Raw genomic sequence first — 18,568 nt, 5'->3', positions numbered from 1 at the left:
GACGCACAATAGGGACGCCACTATCATCAAAGGCAGCGCTTACAGAAATTCATAATATCACCAATTCTCGAGAGAAAAAAAAATATATAACCATAGACAATCCTGCGTGGAAAAAAGAGCCAAAGTATTAATCACAGAGAACACTGGCCGCAACGATGACTTGTGGAAAAGTCAAGTTCGAAAAAGAATGATTCTTTTTTTGAAATTCGAACGCGGCTGTCACTCCCGCTCGGCGGCCAGTTTACATTGAACCCCCGGAACGTATTACGGGCCTCCTTACGAGTTCGTTTCCCCGAAGCACACGGGCGGAGGGATGTGTCTAATTATGTTGGACGCGTTTGAGCTCATTATTGAACAGACGCCGCTCCGTCCGAAAACGTGTCCTTCTCAAAATTTCGAAGATAATCGACTTTTATTATTGGTTTTTTTTTATCTCTTTGTTCAAAATTCGAACGTTTTCGATCATAATTCAAATTACATTTTCAATGCATAAATTATAGCCGGCTAACGGCCATAAAAATGAACTTGTCTTACGATAACAGGATAAAATCAAACTTGGTAAAATTGCGTTTAATGACATAATATATTTTTTATCTATATTATTTGCCCATACCAGAGGGACACTTTGTACGAAAGTCATCTGTTTGGGCCCCTCTGTCCCATTCGGGTTTCTACCGTGAAGCAGTTATGTTTGCATGGCTGTGTTTCGGTTTGAAGAGTGAGATGTGGCAGTCAATTTACTGGGTACAGAGGAATAACACCTGAGTCCTCAGGAATGACAACGCATGGGGGGTATCATGGGTGAAACAGTATACTCTATGTCCATGGTACTGCTCATGTCTATAGGCGACGGTTACCACTTACCATCAGGTGGGACGTCAGCTTGTTTGCCATTCTAAGTTGTATAAAAAAAAGATTATATCTATTTTATTAGAAAGATTTCGAAATATCATAAATTATACGTAATTATTAAAACTTTGTATAATTTAATAACACCTAAAAATATTTAATTGCCTTTTTAACCGACTTTAAAAAGCAGTAGGTTCTCAATTCGGTTGTAATTTTTTATGTTTGTCACCTCATAACTCCGTCAGTTATAAACCGATTTGGAAAATTCTTTTTTATCTGAAAGCATATACTTACAGATAGGTTCCATGGAAATGTCATCAAAAACGCTTCAGCAGTTGTAGTTTTTAAGACAAAATAACTCGTTATACTGTGGAACACAGTCTTTGATTATTCTTTTGCACTAAATTCCCAATTTGGAAAAAAGAAAAAACGTCAATAACTAAAATTAAAAAAAAAAATAGTATAAAACTTTAGTTTTTATATAATAAAGCGGATTCTTTATGACCCCTTTATTTTATTTTTTCTCACATTTTCCCAAAAAAAAACCAAAACACTTCAGTAACTAAATTAAAAAAAAAATAGTATAAAGCTTTAGTTTTTATATAACAAAACAGATTATTTATAACTCCATAATTTTTTTTTTTTCACATATTTTATTCTCTTGCGCTAAATTCTTAATTTAGAAAAAAAAACACTTCAGTAACTAAAATAAAAAAAAAAATAGTATAAAGCTTTAGTTTTTATGAATAAAGTGGATTATTTATAACCCCATTATTGTTTTTTTTTTCACATAATACATATTTTTGTCTTTGTCTAATAAATAAAATTTGAATTTAAAATTTTAATTTCGCAGTTCTATATTTAAATTTAAAATGTTAAAAAAATTATAGAAATATATTTCTTAATTTGATTTTTTCTTTTTGTGCCCCCGGCAGAAATGTACATATTTTTACCTGCATTTTTTTGCTCCCGGACATATGGTTAAAACTTAGCGACCAGGATTCGTTCACGAAAATGTTTAATTACACTGTATCGATCGAGGGGGCCGAGAAATAGCTGAATCATATGACTAATGGTATATCACGCTAGCACGGGGGGTGGGCAGATCCATTGGGGATTGTTAGCGGAACTAGGAGTTTAATATTTGTGTAACAAAAAAATATATATGTAATAAAAATTCATATAACTAACTGAGACCTACGGCTTTGTCTGTAGTCCTATCGCGAAATTTAATAGCCCATAACCATCTTCGAGAAATGAGGTATCAAATACAAAAATTTTCAAATCCGACTGGTATAGTTCTTGAGAATAGCGCGTTCAAACAAACTAATGCTATGGTTATGGAATGAGCTCCCTGCCGAGGTTTTCCCAAGAGACTACAGCATGGGGTTCTTCAAAAGAGGGGTAATGAAGTTTAAAGAAAGGAATTTGAAGCTGAATGAACAAGTTACCTAACTCATATGGTAAATACGTCAAAAAAAATTTAAAGACCGGAGACGTAAAAAAACAAAAAAACTTTTAAAACTTTTTTTGTCAGTGGTTTTTTTAAAATTACCTGAAAAAAAATTGAAATGAAAAATTTTTCCAGTTTAGACCCAAAAGACTAGACACTTAGAGGTATAATTTTCTTTTTTTGAAATGTCTCTACTATAATTTTTCTCCAAGTTACAGCCTATTGAAAATCAGCTAAAAATTTGAAATTTTTTTGATCCCTCAATTTTTTCCATTAGTGTATGTTTCATTGTTTGTAATAGAAAAACTCAAAAACTACTTATTGGATTTCAAAAATGCTTTCACCTATAAAAAGCTACATTATCCGCAAATAATATAGGCTATATATAATTTTAACAAAATATTCCTATGAAATCTACACTAATATTATAAAGAGGAAATATTTGCATTTTTGTGTGTATGTTTGTAATGAATAAACTCGAAAACTACTTTGCCGATTTCAAAAATTCTTTCACCATTAGAAAGCTATATTCACCCTGAGTAACATAGGCTATATTTATTGCTAGAAAAGATTAGGGAGCCTTACTAAAACTATAGTAACGTAACTCAAGGTGTAAAAAAAAATGTTAAAAAATATCTTTGGTCGCGTGCGCTGCGGAAACTATTGGTGATAGAACAAAAGTATGTTCTACAATATTGAAGAAAATATCGATAACTACAAAAAACTTCGCGACACTATATGTCCAACTATTATCGTTATGTCACAATAACCACTTTTTAAAATGTTGTAAAAATGTCCACCCGTGCGAAGCCGGGACGGGCTGCTAGTATACAATAATTTGAGCTGAGGTGTGTCCCGGTATAGAATAGGCCAACCCTTCCATTCCTGAAGGTGTCGTAAGAGGTGACTAAGGGAGGGCGAGGGATGGGCAGCAGCGCCCCTCTTAAAACATCTCCAACGCCTAACAGCATTTGCCAACATGCCTGCCAAGCGTGGAAACTACTGGTAAAACCCCCCAAGGGGAGGCTTATGTTCAGCAGTGGACAGTTAAAGACTGAGATGATGAAGATGATGAGATATATAGTCGCTCTCGTATTTTTTTTTTTGTCTAAATTACTTCCAATCCATATTTATTTATGGCGTGAATTTACTGGGTACAGAGGAATAACACCTGAGTCCTCAGGAATGGCAACGCATGGGGGGTATCATGGGCGAAACAGTATACTGTGTTATGTACATGCTACTGCTCATGTCTATAGGCGACGGTTACCACTTTCCATCAGGTGGGCCGTCAGCTTGTTTGCCATTCTTAGTTATATAAAAAAAAAATTGTATTTGCAATACCGTGTCCCACCATTCAAACCGAAACACAGCCATGCAAACACAACTGCTTCACGGTTGAAACACGAATGGGACAGAGGTACACAAGCAAACGACTTTTGTACAAAGTCTCCCTCTGGTTTCGATATCACCATGTATATAACGCTATAATATGGGGGGATCGTAGACACCCTTAGTTACTATACAGTTCCCGCGTCCCCCTCGGCACCCTTCACATTACTAGTACTCAGTTTGTATGTGATTTGCACGAAACATTAATGTATGGCTGAATTTACATGGTACAGAGTTATTCCAATTAATATTTGGAGTCAGTAATATACTTTTGTCTTCCATTCTTCTTTACTATATATTTACTGCTACTATAGGCCGATATATAGATATTGTATATATATATATATATATATATATATATATATATATATATATATATATATATATATAGCCCTATAGCTTAACCATGGGGATAAAGGGATTGTTAGTAATGAGATCTAATAGCCCCGTTGCTAGCAATTGACCTGAGAGGGTCTCTTAGGTCGACCTCAACGCGGTTCCTCCTGGAAACCACCATGGTTAATTCTTGTCGAATTCGTCATGGTGGGCCAACTGACCTGCATTCATTCTCACCTATCATCTTCCACTGGTGCCCCGCCAGTGTATACCGATAGTGCGGACGGGGTTACCATTCCATTTTCATCTATCAAACAAAAAAAAAGCCTAACCGTAGTTGCCAACACACCTGCCAAGCGTGGCAACTACTGGCAAAACCTCCAAAATAGAGGCCTATGTCCACCAGTGGGCAGTTAACGGCTTATATAGTAATGGTGATGAAATAAAAAAAAACCACTAACCTGTCTCCGTGTCCACAGTGTACGAGAGGCCAGCCCATGGATCATCCTGCAGCAAAATTGACTATAGTTTTTATGGGATATTCATGAGCTTCTTTGCCATGAAGTAACGTATACGGTCGGGGTGTCCTGTCAAATTTCGTGCACGAGTTATTTTTTTTTACAAATCAGTGAACAAACCAGCATACGGCTCGCCTGATGGTAAACGACTACCGCCGCACATTTTTTTTTATATAACTTAGAATGGCAAACAAGCTGACGGCCCACCTGATGGAAAGCGGTAACCGTCGCCTATACACATGAGCAGTACCGTGCACATAACAGAGTATACTGTTCCGCCCACGATACCCCCCATGCGTTGCCATTCCTGAGGACTCAGGTGTTATTTCTGTGTATCCTGTAATTTTATTATAAAAAGAGCATTCCTTTTTAGAAGGTCGTCAGCACACTTGCAATGCCTCTAGTGTTACGGGTGATCATGCGCCAGAGGGAGACTTTGTATAAAAGTCGATTGCTTGGGTACCTCTGTCCCATTCGTGTTTCTACCGTGAAGCAGTTGTGTTTGCATGGCTGTGTTTCGGTTTGAAGGATGAGATATGGCGTGAATTTACTGGGTACAGAGGAATAACACTTGAGTCCTCAGGAATGGCAACGCATGGGGGGTATCATGGGCGAAACAGTATACTCTGTTAAGTCCATGGTACTGCTCATGTTTATAGGCGACGATTACCGCTTTCCATCAAGTGGGCCGTCAGCTTGTTTGCCATTTTAAGTTGCATAATAGTACAAGCTCTGCTTAGTTTAGGCCTAGATGGCGTTGTATCCCATTGATGCATTTAAGTAACTTGTCTGGAAATAGAAACATAGCCAAGCGACCACAGATGCTTCCCGTGAGAAACACGAGTGGGACACAAGTACCCAAGCCGACTACTTTTGTACAAAGTTTAAAAAAACCTAACAGCATACCTCCTTAACGTCGGTGTCGAGTAACGAAGCCTTGACCTTCTCAATCTTCTCCGTCTCCTCTTTCTTCTGCTGTATCTTCTCTTCTGCCAACTTGAGCTCCTGGTCCAGCTCGACGCTGAGCACCTTCGTCGCTTGAGGACCCTCCTGGTGGAATGGAGTAATACTTGTTTATCAATCAATATATATATATATATATATATATATATATATATATATATATATATATATATATATATATATATATATATATATATATATATATATATATATATATAAAGGGTGGAAAAAATAATATATATAAAAGGGTGGAAATTTGAAGTTGTATGTATTTTTCAATGCTAAATCATAATAAAATAAAAATAAAAAATATTGTCAAAAAAAATATTGGTAAATTTTTACATGTCTCTATTATGTATCTATACAAACACCATTTATACCGGGGGCAAGGGTATTGTTAGCAATAGAGTTCACCAGCCCCATTGCTAGCAATATACCCAGTTACGTCGACCACCACGTAGTTCCCCCTGGAAACCATCGTAAACAATTCTTGACGAATACGTCACGATGGGCTAACTGACCTACTTCATCCTCACCTATCATCCTTCACTGGTGCCCCGCCGGTGTATACCGATAGCGCGGGTGGGGTTACCGTTCCATTATCATCCATTAAAAAAAACACCATTTTTATCTAAGAAGCAATAAGAGCGTAGATATTTTGTATTGCATTTTGTATTGCTATGGTACACTCACAAACGAAAATTATATTTAGCTTTATGTATATTTTTTTTTATCATTTATGTTATCTCGCTTTTTTTTATATATGTATGTTGTAATTTGTGTGCTGTAAGTAAGTAATGCAAATAAATTATCTATCCATCTATGTATATACTTATAATAATTTAAAATTAATATTCAAAAATAAAAAAAAAAACCCCACTTGAATTGTTCAAACCAGTCATTTGGATTTCAAACTAAACTACTAGACCGATTTTAATAAAATTTCTATGGGACCAATGTGTAAGTATGACCTTTCAGATAAAAAAAGAATTTTCCAAATCGGTACACAGCTGACGGAGTTATGAGGTGACGAACAAAAAAAAAATACAATCGAATTGAAAACCCCCTTTTTGAAATCAGTTAAATAGTGCTATCCGTCAACGGCAGTATCGACGCCATAGTAAATACAATGCGGCTGATTGCATTTCTACTACTCGTGCGAGGGTAGCGCCCTCTGGTGGTAATAATTATGACACCTTACAAATCTATACTTATTTGTTAACCGTTTCAGCGCCATTGATTTTTACTCATAACTACTTAAAAATGCCAAAGAAATCTTTGTCGTGTTGATGTCATTTACCCTTGTCTCTAAAAAAAACTGTATCTCCTCAAAAAGTTATCCAATTTTAATATTTTTTTTTACAACAAGCTTAACAGTGCCTAATTTCACGAGCGCTATGACGCTCGTGGCACTTTCAGTTGCAATGGGCACGAGCGCGATGGCGCTCGTCGGCACTCAAAGGGTTAAACTCACCGGTTGCATAGGGTCCTCGAGGGAGAAGCCCATGTCGACATCCTGCTTCCATAGGACCTCGATGAGGTCCATATCCTGTAACAAATGAAAAGTAATATAAGTAATGGTAGAATTTTTCTTCTAATCTTATCTGGCATTATGTGATTATTCCTTTGCCTAGCAATATTTATGAAGAAATAGCAATGTTTTTTTTTATTTATCTTTTACACATAGTATCGCTATAAAATTAAATTTAAATTAATGCAATTTAAATAAAGAATGATTAGAAAAAATAATTGTGTTACAGTTTTTTTTTTAATTACTAAGTGTGCTTGCAAAAGTATGTAAACTAAGGTAAAAGATTAGATACATAACCAAATAAAAATAAAATGTTAGAAACATTATATAAATGTATTATTAAATACAGAATAAAAAAAAAGAAATAAATTAAAAACATTAATCTGTCAAACATTCAAAAACTTTACTTTAGATTCTTAAAAAAAAATTTAAAAAAAAAAGTTTTCTAATAGAAACTTTTCAGAAAAAAAAAATGTTTAAAAGCAATAAAACTGAGTTGTGACCATTTTGTGTTACTATGGCACACGCATGAAAGAAAGGAAATCGTTGGTATATTTTGTTTTTTTTTTTTCTTTATTTGTGCTGTTTTATTTTCATTCTTTTATCTCTTTTACTGTGTATTATGTGTATGTTTTTTTTATTGTAATTTGTGTGCTGTAAGTAATGTAAATAAATTATCTATCTAAAAAAAAATTAACATCAAAACGATCACCTTAGTATCGTCATAGTCAATTCGCATTACAATCAAAGACATATTTTTTTCTAAACCTTGTTGAATCTGACCATCGACAAGCCAAAGTATTCTCATGCCCGTGTAACAAAAAAAAAAAATACTTATTATCTATGACTCGATCTCGGACATGGCGCGTCTGCGGTAATAGCCGTTTTATCGCATACCGCATCTGTGTTTTACATCGATTTACATCCGATGTTCTGTGATGTGTTAGAGTGAGACAGATAATAAAATGTATCTTTAAAATTGTCAGGGTTTTAGTTTTCGTAATATTTATAGAATACTGAAGTCGAATCTATGACACTATTTCCTAATTCTATGTCTATTAATATTGTATTTGAAGAAAAAAAAAACATCAGCTCTCTCTCTCTCTTAAAACTCGCTTTTTAAACATTACCAGAGGGAGACTTTGTACAAAAGTCGATTGCTTGGGCACCTCTGTCACATTCGTGTTTCTACCGTGAAGCAGTTGTGTTTGCATGGCTGTGTTTCGGTTTGAAGGATGGGATATGGCGTGAATTTACAGGGTACAGAGGAATAACACCTGAGTCCTCAGGAATGGCAACTCATGGGGGGTATCATGGGCGAGACAGTATACTCTGTTATGTCCATGGTATAGGCATGTATATAGGCGACGGTTACCACTTTCCGTCAGGTGGGCCGTCAGCTTGTTTGCCATTCTAAGTTCTTTAAAAAAAAACTCTAAAGCCTAACTACGGTTATCAACCCGCCTGCCAAACGTGGCAACAACTGACAAAATCCCCCTTTTGGGGAAGGCTTATGTTCAACAGTGGACAGTTAAAGGCTAATGTGATGATGATGATGATGATGATGATGATGATGATGATGATAATGATTATTATTAGTATTAAAATTTTATATACAAAGTTTTATTGTAATGTAATATTTTAATTTTAAGAATAATTTAGATAATGGTTAATAGAAAATTGGCTACCCCATTGTTAGCAAAATATCTTGCGAGGTCGATCTCCACGCAGTCACCTCTAGAAAGCATTGTGGTTAATTAGTGGTGCATTCGTCACGATGGACCAACTGATCTGCCTTCATCCTCACCTATCATCCCTCACTGGTGCCCCACCAGCGTATTACATACTTATAATAATATAATGTCGACATTATAACACGAAATGTCACATGATTCAATTCTAGTAAACATACTTAATCCGCCATGTTTAATTGGCTTATTACAAAATTAATAAGCACACAACAATACCTACACATTGAAAAATGTAAAATAAGAATATTATTCCTTTACGTTCAACGAGAAATCGATTTTAAAAAATAGACAATAAGAACGATTTTAGAGTAACGGGCGCCTAGAATGCTTTTTCTAAATTTAAATATATTCACTCGTTAATTCAGAAATGGGGGATGTTGGTTTTTATATTAAGTATATTTAAACCATATTCACCGACAATAAGGCCTAATTTTAAATGGTAATAAAATGTACCATATTACATTTTGATATAATGTACATTAGTGGTATCAACCTACAATAGTGAGGGGCAAGGGTCCGATTTTGGTGTTCGACAACGCAGCGGGATACCAGTTCATTTCGTACAAAATGAAACCGGTTCTTGTTCATATATTATATATTATAAATGTATATAAAATTTATTTTTGACCAACTTCAAAAATATAATCTCTAGACTAGAAGGACATTTCGAATCTATTTCTTTGTACTTAATGCTGCTTTGTGTACCCGTGTGATCCCAACACAGAATAGGTTGCCAATCTACCTCCCAAGCGTGGTAACTACTGGCAAAACCCCCAAGGGGAGGCTTATGTTCAGTAATGGACAGCTAAAGGCTGATATGATGATGATGATGACGACTTTATGCGATAATCGGTGATGATTGTGAATCATTGTGATTTGGTTGCTTATTTTTTTTTTATTAACAACCTTTACTTATTCTTTAGAAAATCTACTACTTTACCAGTAATTTAATTAAATATATCTTTTGAATTTTGTGCTTTTGTTACGTTTGCTTACACTGTTTTTACCTATCTACTTGCACATGTAGATTTGTAAAAACAGTGTAAATATTATAAACCTGTATCTCCATCTATCGGAAACAAAGCAAATTCATAGCTTGCTTATTTCATGCACAGCGCCATCTATGTAAGACATTGTTAACATTGTTCAGTTTGTAAGCAACATTATAAATAAAGGTTTGCTATATTTAAGCAGCGGGCATAGTCAACGCTACTCAACAACAGATGGCGTTGAACATAAACCAGTCAAAATCATAAAATATAACTGGTTTCATATTTAAAATATATATATATATATATATATATATATATATATATATATATATATATATATATATATATATATATATATATATATATATATATATATATATATATATATATATATATATATATATATATATATATATATATATATATATGATAATAAACGTACTAACAAAAAGCAATTAAACACGTGGATACTCCTAAATATCAGCTTCTGCATTATAAGGGTCATGATAGTTTGCTATAGACAGATTAATTTGCTATGTATTTGCTACCTACTCCAAGATGAACAGAGGTCATTGTCAGATAAATTATAATAAAAAAAAAGCAATAATTATGCAAGCTTGTAGGTATGTATAGGAATATAATTGGAATCTTTTTCATGTAAAAAATTTGTATTTTTATTATTGGAAAAAAATCACAGTGTCATCTGAAACGTAATTCAAGATGTTTAAACTGCACAAGGATTTACGCTAAAATTGCAAAGTTTGTAAACAAACAGTTTCCGATATTTGCCGCTAGGGGCGCTGCTAAGTTTAGAATACAGTGTAGACGCATACTCAATAGAATTGTATACATTTTTATTTTTTTTATTTTTAGAGATACTATCAGTATTGGGAGGAAAGGGATTGTTAGTAATAGGCTCTAACTGCCCTATTGTTAGCAATATACTCTGTCAGGCCTTTTTTTAATGGGTAAAAATGGCATGCCTTTTTTTTATACAACTTAGAATGGCAAACAAGCTGACGGGCCACCTGATGGAAAGTGGTAACAGTCGTCTATAGACATGAGCGGTACCATGGACATAACAGAGTATACTGTTTCGCCCATGATACCCCCCATGCGTTGCCATTCCTGAGGACTCAGGTGTTATTCCTCTGTACCCTGTAAATTCACGCCATATCCCACCCTTCAAACCGAAACACAGCCATGCAAACGCAACTGCTTCACGGTAGAAACACGAATGGGACAGAGGTACCCAACCAATCGACTTTTGTACAAAGTCTCCCTCTGATCTCCCTTGGCCTGCGCTATTGGTATACACTGGCGGAGTACCAGTGACAGATGAAAGGTGAGAATGAAAAGGCCAGTCAGTTAGCCCATCGTGACGAATTCAACGATAAATTAGTCACGATAGTTTTCAAGGGGAACCGCGTGGAGGTCGACCTGATAGAGTACATTGATAGCAACGGGGATCAATCTCCAAATAACTAACAATCCCTTCCCCCTACTCTGTCAGGTCAACCTCCACGCGATAGCTCCTGGTAACCATGTTTAATCATCACCTACTTCATTGGTACTACGTCAGTGTATACCGGTTAGCGCAGACGAATAATGGAATGGTAACCGTTCCATTCCGATGGGAAAGAAAGGTTCTTGGGCGACCTGGTACGGGCAAACGCAGTGTAGGACGACCCCTATACTAGATATTAAATTTGTAAAATTGACATAAAATATGTTAAATTATGTTGTATAACAGAGATTTTATATACTCCTTGGTACTCTAATGTAATCTACAATATACAGATATTATAACTATGTACAATATATATATATATATATATTATCGTATCGTGATGAAAAGTATACTATAACCTGCCCGGGAGTATGAAGAATAATTGTACCAAGTTTCGTTAAAATACGTCGAGTAGTTTTTGTGTCTATAACGAACATACAGACAGACGGACAAAAATTTTACTGATTGCATATTTGTCATCAGTATCGATCACTAATCACCCGCTGATAGTTATTTTGCAAATATATTTCATGTACAGAATTGACTTCTCTACACATTTATTATAAGTATAGATTAAATATATACCTATATTAATGATTAAAGAAAGAAGAAGATAAAATTAAGCCAATGATTTCAATTTTAATTTTTGAAAATTTACACGTAACAAAACCTATTCGTGAAGATTGTTTATACGAATTATAACTTCTGGAAAAGTTCCAGAGATGGCGCTGCACGTTGGGTAAACATGTTCTAGAACAATTTTGTTATTTGAATGCGAGTTTTTCGCACTCGGATCGAGGTCGTCAGCGGTCAAGGCGAGGCAAGGTCATTCTACCGAATCAAACAGAAACTGTGGGACGCCAGTCTGTAAAGTTTTCTCTGTAAACATTGATTGGGGTTCCTTCGTACAGATGGTGGCATGGAGCATTTTTTTTAATGGACGATAATGGAATGGTAGCCTCGCCTGCGCTAACGGTATACACCGGCGGGGCACCAATGAAGGATGATAGGTGAGGATGAAGCAGGTCAGTTAGCCCATCGTGACGAATTCAACAAGAATTGTTCACTATTATGGAGGTTACCATTCCATTATTACCAATTAAAAAAAATACCCGTCAGTAACAGTCCCTTCTTTAAAAAAATTTGTATCTTTTTAACTGTTAAAATAAAACTGTCGTCATAGAGAAATAAAGCGCTTCTTTATCTATGGCACAGATAATATAATACTATGTCTATGGTGACGCATCTATGTGTCCATTCGCTGAACAGTACGATTGCATAACATTATTTATCATTACATGTTACCTATCATGATTCTGCAAATTTTTTGTACTCACATTTAGGAAATTAATAAGCATACTTCTATTTTTTTATTACAAAGGTTGAATGCATGAAGAATGAATTAATCAAATTGACATGAAACTTCGGATTTTATTTATGCAAGTTACGCCCTACACAAACCGTCAAGGTATCCTTTTAAAATTTGGATATGGAACCTTAAAAAAATTACTACTGTGAGTCTATGGTTTGTAAAAAAAATAAACTATTTTGTTTTTTACACAATATTTGTCATATACCTATGTTACAACGCAATATGCTGTTGTAATTTTTTTATTATCTATTTTGATTCATTGTGTAATGAATAGTATTTACCAAACATGTTAGTATTTACGAAAAATAATCGCGAAATTAAATTGAAACAAATGACATTTAGTTTGTATCTAAGCTAAATAATATGGCTGTACGTTTTAGTTCCGATGCCAATGTAGTCACGAATTTAGCTACAAAAAAAAACATATAATAAATGGCGCGAAAAGCAATATCTAATGACAAATTGATAGAGATAAAAGATAACACGTGTCGCGTGTACATTTTATTAGTTTATGTACTTTCGATTTCTGCTGCACACGACGCCGCGTGGATATATTTGGCAATGTGCACTAGTTTATTATAATTTGTAACATGCATTGATATATTTATTGTCGTCACTATGTAAACCAAAACAAGAAAACATTTAGCAGGTGATCATAGAGAAACAACAAACATCTATTCGGCTGTTTGTTTTAGTTTCTGTGCCAAACGAGTCACGAATTATAGTACCGAGTAAAAAAATTTGGTAATAAATGGTGCGAAAATTAACACATGAAAAAAATTAACTAGATTGTGGAGAGGTGAAAAAATGGCGGGAACAGTGAACAGTTTAAATTAAGAACCGTAGTTTGAGTATAAATAAATACGCGATGGGGCGATGCGTAATTATTTAGTTATGAATGTAGTGTGCTTTAAATATTACTTGTAGAAAAATAACAATTTTCATGGTACGAGTATACATGACGCTGGCAGAAATGGTCGTAAAAATGGCGACCCGTTGCCATTAAGGAAAAAAGAAAGAACTAGATTGCAACAGACCTGTGTCACTTCGAACAAAAAAAAACATTTGTAAGAAATCTATGCAACCAGTGCGTTGAATTTTCAATAAATTAAATTTTACACTATAAAGCAGTCATGTCTTTTATGATCGGAATTGGATATTTTGGAGAAAACCACGTGATAAATAGTTTTACAAGACTAAATATGCATTTATCGTGTTATGAACATGATAAATGTATATTCTTCTAAATGGTTACATAGAATTATTTTCCAGTTTAATCAAATCGCAATATCGACTCGAGTAGCGTAGTGTTAATATGCTGTATTGCCTTTTACATTTTAAGTATAGGTTACTTTCGTTTTCCACTGCACACGCCACCGACGCCTAAGGGCTAATTTGGCAATGTTCACTGGCACATTATAATTTGTAACAAGCGGTGATATGTATATTGATTGTTTTGTTGTGACAATCACAACAAATAATTACTTAGTCGGTACTAAATCATAATATTAACCACGAGTTAACTCGTCATTGAACTAACGCAAGGTTTACCAAACTTATTTTGTCTACGGCCCACTTTGAGAATAAATTCTTCTTTAGCGCCCCCATTTTTTCACCTACTTAAAAACCACTATTGCTTCAAGATCAACAAATCATCCCCCAAGCCTCTACATAACGCCCCCATTTTTTTCTGGGTCTCTTACGATCTACGTTTAAGGGTAGGGAAATGCACTCGACGTCCACAGACCCTAATATAGGTAGACGAGACCAGACGTCTGTTTGACTGTGGCGTTCACCTTTGCAAGCGATTTAAAGACGGTCAAAAATCACCAGAAGGCACACAGTCTGGTGTTTCAGGGGTGGAGGATGTTAGAAATGGGGACTAGTGGCCACGATACTTATTATATACATCGTCAGGTTGACCTCCACCTGGTCCCCATGGAAACAACTCTGAACTAACTATAATTATTCTACACTGGAAATTCACGAGGAATTCAAATTCAAGTCATCTTTAGACTTTTTTTTACAACACAGGGGGCAAACGAGCATGCGGCTCACCTGATGGTAAGTGACTACCGCCGCCCATGGTCACCCACAACACCTACGGCATTGCAGGTGTGCTGCCGGCCTTTTAAAAAGGAATATGCTCTTTTCTTGAAGGTTATGTTGTCGTATCGGTTCGGAAATACTGCTGCTGGAAGTTGATTCCAAAGAGTCGTTGTGCGTGGGAGAGAGTGCCTTGAAAAACGCACGGTGAAGGACCGCCACTCGTCCAGATGGTTGGGATGAAATTTTAGTTTATGGCGGGTTGTTTACAAGCACTTTTATATTGTTTTTTTTTTTATGAATGCAGAACTAGGAAAGTTGTTATCTGTTGAGAAGAGCCCGCAAGAAACTCGACAGTTGCTCTATTTAAATGTACTATATCTAAAATTACATGGTCGTTAAATGCCCGTGCATAGAGATGGGCAATCCACCTGGGTGGGTTTAAAGTCTGGTGGGTAAAAACCGGGTGTTTTGGGTTTATTGGGTTTAAACCCCATAAACACCCAAATTTTTGGGTGTTTATGATTTTGTACTTCATCATCGTCATCTCAGCCGCAAGACGTCCACTATACTGGACATAGACAATATTATTATGCAGCCTACAGAATAAAAAACTTTTAATTTGATTTTGAGTTTATTAAGAAAGAGATGAAAGTAAAATGTAAAACTACAGTCAATCACTGTCAGATTCAGAGTTATTACAAGCGATGAATTGTATAGGTTCGATAGGCTCTATTTCGTCTAAACTGTTATGTTCATTTACTTGCTCAATGAAAGCTTCTAAGGTATTTTCTTCATTAAACTGAATGTCCTCGCATTCAGCTTTATGTTTAAGATTCCAGTTATAACAAATGAATGAAATTTTTTCAGTTCTTTCAGTTGTAAGTCGATTTCTTTTGTTATTATGTATGTAGCCTTGGATACTAAAGGAACGCTCAGTGGCTGCCGAAGTACAGGGAGCTGATAGAATACGAATCGCTACTTTGCTTAACTCAGTGGAACCACAAATACCTTTCCACCATATTAGGGGCTCAATGCTATCTAATGAGCTCCATACAAATCCTCTGGCCCAAAAGTTTTCTTTAGCTTTATAACACGCCAAATCTGCCATTACATTTGACAAACTTAAGTATTGGCTTAAATTGTAGATAAACTCCATACCCTTAAGTTCTTCCTCTTGAGTAAGTTCGACTCCTAGAGTCCTGGGGTCTAGAATATATGCTGCAAAATGTATTGGCCTCATTGCCATATTGCATCTTGAAGATACTGATGTTAGAATCTGCTGTTTGCTTTCTTCGCTCAATGTCGAAATCTCATTTAATGCAAAACGTATCTTAGCTTGTACATCTCTAAATGTAATGTATGTGCGATGCAAACGATTCTGGTCGCTCTCTAAGTAAAATATGCTTTCAGTGACTGGTTCCAAAATACTTATACATTCCCCTGTCTTCGTCCAGAAATCATCACTTAGAATTAAATCTTTAATATCTCTTGAAATTACCACATCTTCTCTAACTGTTAATTAATAATAAATAATAAGCTATCTTATTTGCTTTCAAACTTTTTAACGAAGTAACATGACTTCCCCATCTTGTAGCACAAGGCAATTTTAGTGTTTGTGTAGAATCTTCACCCTGCCTTGATTTTATCAACAAGGAACTTAATCGTTGACTCCTTTTAACAGTTTTTATTATATTTATGGCTTGCATAATAAACACAGTTACTTCTTGTATCTTTACAATATCTTGGCACAACAAGTTAAGGATATGTGCACAGCAACCGAGAGGAACAACATGTGGATATTTGAGTTTTGTTAATTCGAATGCCTTTTGTATATTTCTAGCGTTATCGCCAATAAGTACAAGAAACTTATTTGCTCCATACACTTTCATTACTTTTTCAACTTCTTGGCTAAGGTATTCACTAGTGTGAGGATTACTTTCTGTATTCAAACTTTTAACGTATGCAGGTTGAGGTTTTGATATAAGAAAGTTTATTATTCCTTCATTTCTTAAATTAGACCAGCCATCGCACTGAAGGTGTAAGTAACTACAAGCATTTAGTTCCTCATTTAACTCAAAACGCATTTCTCTATATATTTTATCTAAGTATTTTGTCGCTAAAGCTTTACGTGAGGGTATTTTAAATTTTGGTTGCAATTTTTCGAAAAATTGTATCCATAAAGGATGTTGCACCATCGATAATGGCGTCCCTGTTACAAATATAGCTCTCGCTAATTCTGTTTTTATATGATCATCGGTGTCTTGAAACTCAGCATTTATTGTAGTGTTAGCAGACGACGAGGGGCTTATAAAAGAATCATTTGTCTCTATCTCTGACAGTCCAGACATTTTGGTTTTGGACGAGCTATCTTTTATAAGTTTCATAGAGTCTTTTAATGTTTCTGGAGATTTTGGACAAGTGATAAGATGTTGAAGCATTTTGGCAGCATTACTGAATTTGTAGACCTTATTACAAAGCTTGCAAGAAACAGACTTGTTTGGTAAAGTACGGTAGTGCTCCCATATGCGTAAATCTTTAGGTCTCCCCATTGAACCTAAAAAAATGAACGATGATTAGTTGGTCTGACGAAAATTCAACAATAGAGTGCCTATTTTTTTACAATGATTATTTCTTGTTATTTACAATAAATTTATTAAAAAAATAATAAAATAAATACAAAAAACCTTTGTAAAATTACATCTCCTCGGAGGATTAAACGCAGACGCTAGTTTATTATCGTATTGTTCTGTATTTTTCTCAGCAACTTCTTTAATTCGATTAGGTACTTACGCATATTATGTTAAAAATAAATATCTAGTACACATCTTAGGCTATCCACCATTATTATCCAATGACGACTCTCAGCTAACTATGCACTATCATCCAAAATAAACGTGTATGGAAAATTTTATCCCAGTCGGTTGAGGATTGAGGATAATTGCATCAACATACGAACATACCTACATACTTTTATTTACATAACGCAAGCTAAATAAAAGCTTGTAATAATACATCTAATTTTAAGTTAAAATTGTTAAGTGATCATGATATAATTGTATCATTCAAAAATCCACTTACCTTTAATTATTTCTTGTTAAGTATAAATATTATTTCAAATCTGCTCCCTTAATATGCACTTTTTTACTGCTTTTCCTACCTAACACGTTACCAGGAAGTCACGTTACCAGAGTCAGAGTAATAGTGAACACGTTTGACAGTGATTGTCGTCGCCTCATATTCAGCGTCGACGAATAGAGGAATCCCCAGTCATAATGTATTGCATGCGTGGCGGTCTTACTTCAAATCCATAAACAAAGAGATAATTACAGAACTCGATACTAGATGGCGCTGTTTTTGTTTGAAGAAAGTTTGCGGGCTAAAATACATAGAATTTCATCAATGACTTCCACAAAGAACAACATTTCTGTTTTTTCTAAGTCCGTATCTCTTCCGTATATTTCATAAGATATAAGCTTGGGCTACATTGTTATGCAACGTGATTTTGTCGCTGTCTTGCTAGCAGGGTTGACAGATATACGATTTAAATCGTACTCATACTATTATTTGTCTATTTTTTAATGTACGATCGTAAAGATTATGATCGTAATTCGCACAAAAACATACGACTTTTTGGTTACCTGGCAACATTTTTATTATGAAACGAACATGCTCACATCATCAGTCACATGCAACAATTTATTGGGGATTTCCCCTTCACATCTGGCAGTCCTGCTTGCTAGAATATAGGTAAGTCAGCCACAGTTACTGACGATCGATATTTAAAGGGTATTGTTTTTGTGCTAAATATTTCATAAAAACGTTATTTAATACTTTGTGGATTATTAATTTAGT

At 35.0% G+C, this 18,568-nt stretch overlaps 1 protein-coding gene across 6 annotated transcripts in view; it reads right to left on the bottom strand.

The window, feature by feature from the left end:
• Positions 1 to 18,568, bottom strand: part of LOC113520922 (segmentation protein cap'n'collar) — a 161,610-nt gene that overhangs the window by 91,097 nt on the left and 51,945 nt on the right. For all 6 annotated transcript variants that reach the window (XM_052892118.1, XM_052892113.1, XM_052892115.1 and 3 more), the window contains exons 3-5: positions 6,986 to 7,060; positions 5,455 to 5,598; positions 4,492 to 4,537 (exon numbers count right to left, since the gene is read on the bottom strand). In XM_052892118.1, coding sequence (XP_052748078.1) covers positions 4,492 to 4,537; positions 5,455 to 5,598; positions 6,986 to 7,060 — 265 coding nt within the window. The remainder of the gene's footprint in view (positions 1 to 4,491; positions 4,538 to 5,454; positions 5,599 to 6,985; positions 7,061 to 18,568) is intronic.

Source organism: Galleria mellonella, unplaced genomic scaffold (genome assembly GCF_026898425.1).
Source record: "Galleria mellonella isolate WM207_F2 unplaced genomic scaffold, CSIRO_AGI_GalMel_v1 utg150, whole genome shotgun sequence".
NCBI classification, from domain to species: Eukaryota; Metazoa; Arthropoda; class Insecta; order Lepidoptera; family Pyralidae; genus Galleria; species Galleria mellonella.
The sequence above is the reverse complement of the archived record's forward strand: the minus strand, read 5'-3'. Positions and strand labels throughout refer to the sequence as shown.